At 48.4% G+C, this 9,927-nt stretch overlaps 1 protein-coding gene across 2 annotated transcripts; it reads right to left on the reverse strand.

Moving 5' to 3' along the window:
• Positions 1–3,175: 3,175 nt before the first annotated feature.
• Positions 3,176–9,687, reverse strand: tspan5a (tetraspanin 5a). Of its 2 annotated transcripts, XM_079371241.1 has the most exons (11): positions 9,299–9,687; positions 8,184–8,234; positions 7,508–7,654; positions 6,975–7,145; positions 6,660–6,785; positions 6,456–6,503; positions 5,400–5,516; positions 5,245–5,306; positions 4,674–4,789; positions 3,406–3,446; positions 3,240–3,311 (listed from the first exon to the last, which is right to left on the reverse strand). In XM_079371241.1, the coding sequence occupies exons 1-9, from the start codon at positions 9,377–9,379 to the stop codon at positions 4,717–4,719; spliced, it is 876 nt and encodes a 291-aa protein (XP_079227367.1). In that variant the 5' UTR covers positions 9,380–9,687; the 3' UTR covers positions 3,240–3,311; positions 3,406–3,446; positions 4,674–4,716. The 2 variants fall into 2 exon arrangements, with proteins under 2 accessions (XP_079227368.1, XP_079227367.1); XM_079371242.1 differs by lacking the exon at positions 4,674–4,789 and having other exon boundaries at positions 3,176–3,311.
• Between the last annotated feature and the right edge of the window lie 240 nt (positions 9,688–9,927).

The following is a 9,927-nucleotide window of genomic DNA, read 5'->3' on the forward strand; positions in this document are numbered from 1 at the left end:
ACTCTGCATTACTTCAGAGGTTTGACCCCGAAACACAATCAGCAGCTCTCAAATCTGCTGAAATGATACAGATGTGTTTTCTGTGAAACCAGAATGAGATGAATGCAGACCGCAGTGCTGTCACACTCCGACCACTAACCTCACCGTTACCCACGTGCCTGCATCCGGTGAGAGTCCTGAAGACACGTTCAATAAACTCAGATGAACTCACTTAAAGATCCTCACGTTCACCGGCTTTAAACACTTCGGTCGGGGCTGTCTGGTGAATTTATTGGTTTCATATCGGGGAGCTGTGAAGCGATTCACAGAAGAAGCTGTTGAGCGCCCTCTGCAGGCTCATCCTGGGATTACTGACAAACACACGTTCACCACGTGATCTGAGTCTTTGACCACGTTTAGTTTAGTTTGGACATCCTGCATGTTTGATAAAGAGGATCAGCACAACATGAGTCAGACTGAAACAAGCGGTGAGAGAAGGACTTTTATTTCAACCTCCACTGTTTGAAAAATGTCCTTTTTGTTCACACAACTTCTGGTGTCAACAGACACAGACAGACGACGTGTGGGAAGCTGTGAGGAATAAACACAACACACATTAAATCCAAGTTTTTCTTTTCACCTTTATTAATGAATGGACTCTATGAAAAGCAGTCTGATTGAGACGAGGAGATGAGAGGAGGTAGTTACATTACAATGTTTGTGGGAGGTTCGGTGATCGTTTAAAAACGACCCCCGGATGTGAAGCAGGAAGTGATGAGTGTGAGGTCGACGTGACCTCCTAACACCTGCACGACAATCTGTGGTGATGAGTCGGCTGCGTTAAATGTTCAGCTCGTAGTTTTATAAAAGCAAATTAAACTGTCAATACAATAAATAATTAGTATCAAAAACATCGCTGATCCCTTTTTCAGTCGCTTCGAACGCCGACAAAATCCATCAGAACAAACGTCACCATAAAATACTGTAAATACTTTGCTACTTAACGTCAGTGATGCATGCTCTGAGCAGAAAAATCACTTTAAACCATCAAAGTAACACCGATTAAAAAAAAAATCCACATCTCCAAAGATGTAACATGAAACTCTGCAGGACGCGTCGGTCGGGATTCAAACCGAAGAGATCTGCGAGAGAACGTGGAGAAAAGTGTCCCATCTCACCATATATGAAAAAGTGTTAAAACTGTGCCGGGACACACGAGACGAAGAACTTCTCTTCAAACATCAAACTCTTTTAATCCATGTTAGAAAAGTTAAACGTTAAGTCGTCAGAGAAGAATCACAACGTTTTCCACCTAATATTTATCATTTTAGTGACTCTAAAAAACCTTGAAAGGAAGAAAGTGCGACATGTTCCTCATCAGTCCAGTTTGTAAATGTGTGTGTGTGAGTCCTGACTGTCTCCAGTGAGGGAGAAGCTGGAGTCCTGCAGGCTGTGTTGTTGTCAGAGCTGTGTTTACATGGACAGGACGGCCGGCTCCTCCCCTTGTGTATAAAAGATCAGTCTGTGTCAGTCTACATGAAGCTAACCAAAGAGCGCTAACATGAAGCTAACCAAAGACCGTTAACGTGAAGCTAACCAAAGAGCGCTAACGTGACGCTAACCAAAGAGCGCTAATGTGAAGCTAACCAAAAAGCGCTAACGTGAAACTAACCAAAGAGCGCTAACATGAAGCTAACCAAAGAGCGCTAACGTGAAGCTAACCAAAGAGCGCTAACGTGAAGCTAACCAAAGAGCGCTAACGTGAAGCTAACCAAAGAGCGCTAACATGAAGCTAACCAAAGAGCGCTAACATGAAGCTAACCAAAGAGCGCTAACATGAAGCTAACCAAAGAGCGCTACCATTAGCATGCTAACACAATGTTAGTCCACCGCTCGTGCTAAACTCCTGGTGGCGTGTCTCTGAAGGAGAGCGGCGGCCTCAGTATGGAGGAGGCGTGGCCTAACAGGAAGGATAAAAAAAAAGTCGCACATTCTTCCTTTAGAAAAAACAAAAATTAAATTAAAGTGTTTATGTTTAGAAAGTGACAACGACGACATCTTTTACGTTTAGTGTTTCATAAATGGATTCACATTATGAACAGATCTGATTCTTCATCCACAAGCCGACGCCTTCAAATCCAAACGTTTCTCTCTCTTTCAATAAAAAAAAAAGTTTGCACCCGAAAGGATTCTGCTCATATTATCAAACCGTCACTGGCTGCTGTTTTTTTACAACGGTAAAGTGTGGCGCCATAACGCCGCGTTCTGTTGACCTCAGATCTCAAAGAGTTCACCGCCTTCCAGGTGAGCGTCGGCAAGAAGTCTGACGAGCAACACGGACGCCTCCAGAACTCGCTCATATCCAACAATCAAAACAGGCTGCCTGAAAATAACGCGACGACACAGGTTAAACGGCAGCCATGTTGGATTTGGGTCTGACTTCCGGAGGTCGCTGCTGATCCGACCGGAGAAATTCCGACCTCTGAGATTGAGTGGAACGTACCATTAAGTCAACAGTGTCATCATTGTGTTTTAGGAACCAATGAGAGGCGGACTAAACGAAGCAGCCAGTAACTGTTAGAGCACGCCGACACGTTGGCGTGTTTTAAAACGTGGAGCCGCGTTCTTTAAATTCAAGCTGCCATATGAAAGTGTTTTGTTTTTTTCTTCGGCTCTACTTTAACGAATTTGAGGGTCGAGTGAGTCCGGCTGGCCACACACGAGACGATTTCAGGTCCGACTTCCTGTAGAGAAGCGATTTACCTCGCCAACAACCGGAAGGGGGCGTGGCCAGAATCGAGGATTGACGCGAACCGATTTATTCTTCCAAGTAATCCTCAAGATGCAGGTGTTCGCTCCACAATTCAAATTAAAAATCGTTCGAAACCGTCTTTTTTAAACCGTCTGGTGTGTGTGGCCAGCCAGAGCGACCTCGGTGACTCGTGTGGCGGCGCGTTGGCGAGCGTTAAACCTCCAATGAGCAGATCCTCGTGGGTGAAATGAACACGTAGATATTTAACAGTCCGACATGATGAGTGACACGATCAGTTCCACAGTGAAAAATACCGATCTAATATCAAAAAGATGTATAAAACTCCTACTCGCTACACGTGGCTATCAAAAAGCGTTTGTGACGACGTGCGTGGTTAACCATCTCGTCCTCCGGCGGTGAACTTTGTACAGTACGCACACAGTGTTAATGTTTATTTACATGGAGCTTCATGGCGTTAGTGTCTCAGAGAGAGGAAAACAAGGTGCTGGTTCAGGTGATCGTGAAGTCCTCAAACGCACCGCCATGATGTGTTCAAGGAGGCTCGTTCAAAAACCCGCAGCTGGAAAAAAAAACAACAAAAAGATGGGACGTCAAGTTCACGTTTTTTTTTTTAAACGGAATATTCCAAAACGTGATCCTGTTGAGATTCTCACCTGTCGGAGTTGAGACGCAGCTTCGTGGTTAGGTGAAGAAACTGGAAGAGACGAGGCAGAGAGCGGCGTTAAGACGTGCAGCAACGCCAACGGGGTTAAACACTTCAAACAACAAGTCTAAGGACACGACAGAACGAGGACAGACGGACAGGCTGAAGGTTCGGAGGAGGGAACGGGTCTCTGCAGAGAATCTAAAGAGTGAAGCTGGAAAGGGGACGTTTGTCTACGTTACGTGACCTCACAGCTGATTAATGCGAAACACTCAGTGTGAACACGGAGGACGCTCGGCGACATGCACACACACGACTCACACTCCTAATGTGTCTTTCTACAGGACGACAAAAAACGACCTCCCTCACTGAAGGTGCAGATTCATAATTAATATTTAAACTACAGTAAAACTTTAAAATAAGAGCCCATCCACACTCTTTCATTAGCCCGGTGGCCGATCTCTAACAGAGGACTCTGTGAACCCTAACCTCCCCTGGGTTTGCCAGATATGAGAGCAGTTATCAGGTCAACAGGTGCTGCAGCGATGGAAGCGGGCAGTGGAACTTTAGCTGGCTAAACACTGAAGCTACAGCGTCCACCATATGCAGAGCTGGCTAAACACTGAAGCTACAGCGTCCACCATATGCTGAGCTGGCTAAACACTGAAGCTACAGTGTCCACCACATGCAGAGCTGGCTAAACACTGAAGCTACAGTGTCCACCACATGCTGAGCTGGCTAAACACTGAAGCTACAGTGTCCACCATATGCTGAACTGGCTAAACACTGAAGCTACAGTGTCCACCACATGCAGAGCTGGCTAAACACTGAAGCTACAGCGTCCACCATATGCAGAGCTGGCTAAACACTGAAGCTACAGCGTCCACCATATGCTGAGCTGGCTAAACACTGAAGCTACAGTGTCCACCATATGCTGAGCTGGCTAAACACTGAAGCTACAATGTCCACCACATGCTGAGCTGGCTAAACACTGAAGCTACAGTGTCCACCACACGCAGAGCTGGCCAAACACTGAAGCTACAGCGTCCACCACATGCAGAGCTGGCTAAACACTGAAGCTACAGTAGATCCTCCTTCATTAATTGGTTAATTGTTTGCATTTGTCGAGCTGTACGGTTCAAGGACGCAGCGTTAAACATGACAACAGGTTATGAACACTAAATGTCCCTGAACACAACACCAAACATCCAGCCAATCACAGCGACGCTAAAGACAGGAAGAAAAAAAACAACGAGCACATGGATCCATCACACCCACCGGCTACAGACACACACATACAGCGTGTATGTGCACGTGGCTCTCATGTGTAGTAAGCCGATGCTTTCTTGCTGCAGTGTGGAGGGAGGCGGCGCATGGAGAGAGGGGGGGGCACCCTGACGGAGCATGGAGGAGGAAGAATGAAGCGTGAGGTGAGATTCTGCATCATGACGGTTCACACAGAGAGAGAGAGCAGTAAAACCGTCTGCAATGAGGGGGAGGATGTTTGATGAAGAGCTGATGAGGATGTGTCGACGTTTGTCCAGCAGGGGGCGACTCTACCTTCTTCTCAGCTGATTTATTCCCTCAGTAAAGGTTTACCTTGGTCAATTAGGGGCGGAGCTACCTGTGATTGACAAGTCCCTACAGCTGTGACGTTAAAGAAGGCTTGGTGCCACATGCATCAGATTTAGCACAAACTGTTCTCGTCACTGAGCCCTGACTTCACACATCCTGGAGCCGACTGGCCTCGTGCTGTGAGATAGAAACAGTCAAAGCGGATGAATGGCGTGCTGCGGAGGGACAAACGTGAAGCCACACGTCGGTAAAAGAAAACTCTGATTCTTCTCACCAGCTCGCCTGCACCGCCTCGATGTCGCTCACCAGGTTCTGAGCCAAACAAATCCCGAAAATCTGAAAGAATAAAAAAACAGAATCGGATGATTTAAAGAACGAGGAGACGAAGAGGCGTGGCGGTTTATTGGACGCCGCGGAGGGAGAACCGACCTGCAGCAGAGCGACTCCGATGAAGATCCCGGCCACCAGCGTGAGGTTGTCCTGGAGCCACTTCTCGAACTGCGGCACGCAGCCTTTCACGTTGATGTAGTCCTTCTGCTCCGAGTCCTGACGACAACACAAACGCCATCGCGTCACACTCACGGCTTCAACACAAACGCCATCGCGTCACACTCACGGCTTCAACACAAACGCCATCGCGTCACACTCACGGCTTCAACACAAACGCCATCGCGTCACACTCACGGCTTCAACACAAACGCCATCGCGTCACACTCACGGCTTCAACACAAACGCCATCGAGACGCCTCGGATAGAAACCGCCTGTAGTGACCATCTCAGTTCAATAATAAAGTGAGTTATTTAATCGACAGCAGGAGCCCAAACGCTCCCTCAGAGCCTCGTGCTGCATTCAGGTGCTCCTCGGATTTTACGACTTCAGTGATGCTATGACGTACATGTGAATTCATGACAAATATCTTAACGCCATGTTGATGGCGAATAAGACGTCGAGTTGTGCAGCTGATTCTTTCACGCGTTCACGTGCATCCTACAGCTCAGAAACTCATTTTTCCAACGTGTCTAATACCACGTGAACGCACCGTCACATGGATCGTTCCATTCAGCGGGGCGTTCAATGTCTCTTAGATTAGTCGTGTTTCCTTCAGAGCCTCTGTCGGTATAAAAGCTTTTTAAACCGCTCAGCGTGTGCGTGAAGAAATGTCAGCGAGGCCAGGAAGGAAAAGAAGCAGCGCCTTTTTAAACTCAGCCTCTCATTGGCTGTTAGGAGCAGTGAGTGGGAGGTTGTCACGAGGTGTCAATCAAAAGGTCAGAGTGCGGGATGGTTTGTCTCTCTGGGTTCGGATCGTGGGGACTCTTGTAGATTTTAGTAAAACGTCTAAAACGGTCTCTGCTTGGTCGGTAACCGTGAACCGTCGAGATCGGCACAAAGTGAGAGAAGGTCGAGGTGGAGGTCAAGGTCAAGGTCGAGGTCGAGGTGGAGTATCGATAGAAAGACGGAGTGTAGATTCTCTCTGTGGTACTCACAGGTTTAGCTCGGATGTCGTATCCACACTGAGTGTTGATGACGTCCTCCTGGAGACAAAACAAAAGCAAAGGACACGTTAACCATCCAGCGACACGAAGACGGCGTCTCGTCTGAGGGTCAGCAGGACCCGACAGGACGCAGCGCTGCGTCTCTGTTTGTTGTCCTCGGTGAGCATGCAGAGCGAGCGAGCGAGCGAGTCGTACCGCTGGGTCTTTTGTGCAGCAGGAGAAGGGAACGCCGCACTTCTCCCGACTTGGATTCCCGTCGGTGCAGTTGAAGTAAATGTTCAGGTTCCAGTCGTCGGCGCCGAACGCTCCGCAGCACTCCCACTGCAGAGAGGAACAAAGAGTCACTTTCACACATGATGCAATCAGAGGACTTAACGAGTGGACTCGCCCGGCCCGATGACCTGATTGGCTGCGGTCATGAAGAATGACTTAAATCCACTCAGAGCAGATTGTGGATTTGAAAGTGTAAAGCTGATCTCTGATCTCTGATTGGTGCGTTCATGGACTCACGTATTCCTGAGTGAAGTCGATGAGGTTCTGCAGGTCGATGTCGTCGCGGTACGCTCGGATGTTGTTGTTGATGAACAGGTTGAGCTGGTCTTTGATCCAGTCCTTGAACACGAACGCCAGGATGCCCGTGGTCAGCTCCAGGAAGAAGATGATCCCCAGGAAGACGGAGAACTGCAGCGGGGACACAAAGACGTTTAAATGACCCCCTGCTGGCCTGCACTCGCACTGCACCTGACCACGCCCACCTCTGAACACGCTCGCTCGCTTTGCTCTCCAGGTCAGGAAACAGATTATTGGCTGTTTGAATAATCTCATTAATGTCACATTTTTTTAGCTTTATGAGTCGAGTTATTTGGAGTTGTCTAACTCTCTTGGTTTTCTCGAGACGGGGACACTTTCAGGTCCCTGATGCGGACCCGTGCTCCCGCTCCCACCCTCCCACCGGTCCAACAAAGTGGACTCAGGTGGTCCGAGGTGCGTGGTCGGGGTCCGGCTCGCCCTGAAAACAGAGAAGTCTTTAGTGTAGAACGTACAAACTTCAGCAGGAAGGTGTTTTCTCTGAGCGCTCCGATGCAGCCTGCGAATCCCAGAATGAACATCACGCCCCCGACAACCATGAAGAGCCAGACCGGGTCCAGACCCCCCAGGTCTGTGATGGACGAGATGTTGGACAGAACGCCCTGCAGGACAGAGAAAGAGAGAGAGAAGTTACTTTTCACATGAAAGTATTCAAATCTGAACCTTTGTCCAAAGCAAACGATCTGATTGGCTCTCAGATCATCAAAACAGATCAATCAAAAAAAACCCTCGATCCTTCAAAAGGATGAAATGTTTTTTTTTGTCCTCTAGGGGGCAGCGGAGCCAACACAGGGACCGTAAAGGATTTATTTTATGTCCTGGTTTTGTGATCAGTAAAATAATCTCTGCCGTCTTCGCTGTGATCGAGTTTGGTTTGAAAATCACGGCAGCAGTTTAGTCCCAAAGAAAGACTCCGGGCTTTTAATGGAAGTTTAACGGCGGTCGCATCACTTTGCCGACCTGCTGTTTGTGTAAAAACAGTTTATCAGGTTTGTTTGCAAACAACGAAGGTTCGATGAGGAGTGACTCATTCTGTCACAGAGATCTTTGATCCTTTGTTTAAACACAATATGACCTCACCGCATCATCAGGGATTAAAGAAACCAGCGTTCCCATCATCAGTGAGCTCACCTTCTCGCTCCAGGCCCAGAGTCCGATCCCGACCAAGGCCATGCCCAGCAGCTGAAAGAAAGCAGCACATGTTACTCCTCAGACTGCAGGACCACGGCGCCTCTGATTGGTCAAAACCAGAAACAAGAACAGAAGCTCGGATTGAAACACGGCTCCTCCTGCAGGTTTCCACTCGTCTGTTCTCTGACCGATGTGGCGGATCAGTCTCTGCTCGCTGGATCCCGAAGCACTCGTTCAAAAAACACACTTTGAATCGTGAGACGCCCGAAGACGATCGAACGCGCGTGTGAAAAAGATTCATAACGAAGAGACGATGATCACTCTGCTGAGAATAACTGAGCGTGTACGGGTATCACCGCTCGACGCTCCGCAGGGTGAGGATGCTCGGTGTCGTCCAAACAGCGCCCTCTGCTGGTGACGGAGAACAGCTGGTGAATAAATCGAGTTGATGCCGATACCGTCAGTCACTGGATACGCCGATATCGTCCGATCTTATCGACTGTCTGATAAATCGATCCAGATGCAGCATGCGTGAAGATTCATGTGAATACTCAAACAGTCTCATGACGTCATTCAACAATCGGGAGCAATGTCTTCCTGGACGTTTAAAAAATGCTAAGCTAACATGCTAACATGAAGTGCACTGGCCTGATGCTTGCAGTATGTTCTCCCCAGGTTGTTGCACTCATTACCTGATCTCCAAAACAGCGCGCGGCCGAAGATGCTGCGCGTCTCTCTGACACGCGTGACGTCATGATTCAAGGCACATGACGTCATGTTTAAACATAATCTGCAAGTGTAAAAGAGTCTGCGCTGCACATACAGTATGAATGATAAGCTGCTCAGCTCTCCACAGATTATCTGTGTGTGCGCGTGGGACTGTGTGCGTGCGCGTGCGTGCCTGCGTAATCAGCTGACCTGCAGCAGCTGTTTCCTCCGGACAATACCGGGTATAAAATCATGCATAATGCTAACAGGCCTGGGAGCGTCGGTGCAGCTCTGAATGTGAAACTGAAAGTTAGAGGTTATAAAACGGGATGATGAGGCCTTCCTCTGATTGGCTGATAATGACCGTGAAGCGCCGCAGATAATCAATACAAATAAAAGCATCTTACCCAGAAGAGGATGTTGAATCCGAAGATGAAGTATTTGATGCAGCAGCTGACCTCCTGGCCCTTGAAGTGGTTGCCCGTCATGTTGGAGCTCGGCCTGCTTCACAGGCTTTGTGTGCGGGACGGAGCAGGTTCAGCGCCGCGGGGAAGCATCGCACTGCGCCCCGGCTCAGGATGTCCACAGCCCCCGCTTTGAAGCTAAACCCGCTCCGGGATCATGATCCAAAGAAGCGGGAATCCTCTCTGTCACGCGTGGAGCTGAAATCAAACACGAAGAATATCGAGGAGAGAGAGGGGGGGAAAGGCTGGATGGGAATGATCCGCTGTTTCTGGGAGGATAGCGCCTACAGAGGGCGGGGCCACGGCTGTGGGGAGAAGGGCAGCCATTGGCTGGGAAGTACTTGAGCGACCGAGACTGCAGCCAATCACAATAGAGGAAAAACAAAGCGACTTCCTGTGGCCTACATGACGAACAGACGGCAGCGCGGAGACTAAAATAGTCATAATTTAAATAATAAAAAACGTTACAGCAGCGATTATTATGAATAAAACATTAAAATTTTAATAATTTTAAAATATAAATTAAAATCAGTAATCATCCTCATGAAAAACCAAACACACACACGTCTCTA

The sequence above is a fragment of the Symphodus melops genome, assembly GCF_947650265.1.
Source record: "Symphodus melops genome assembly, chromosome: 20".
Lineage (NCBI taxonomy): Eukaryota > Metazoa > Chordata > Actinopteri > Labriformes > Labridae > Symphodus > Symphodus melops.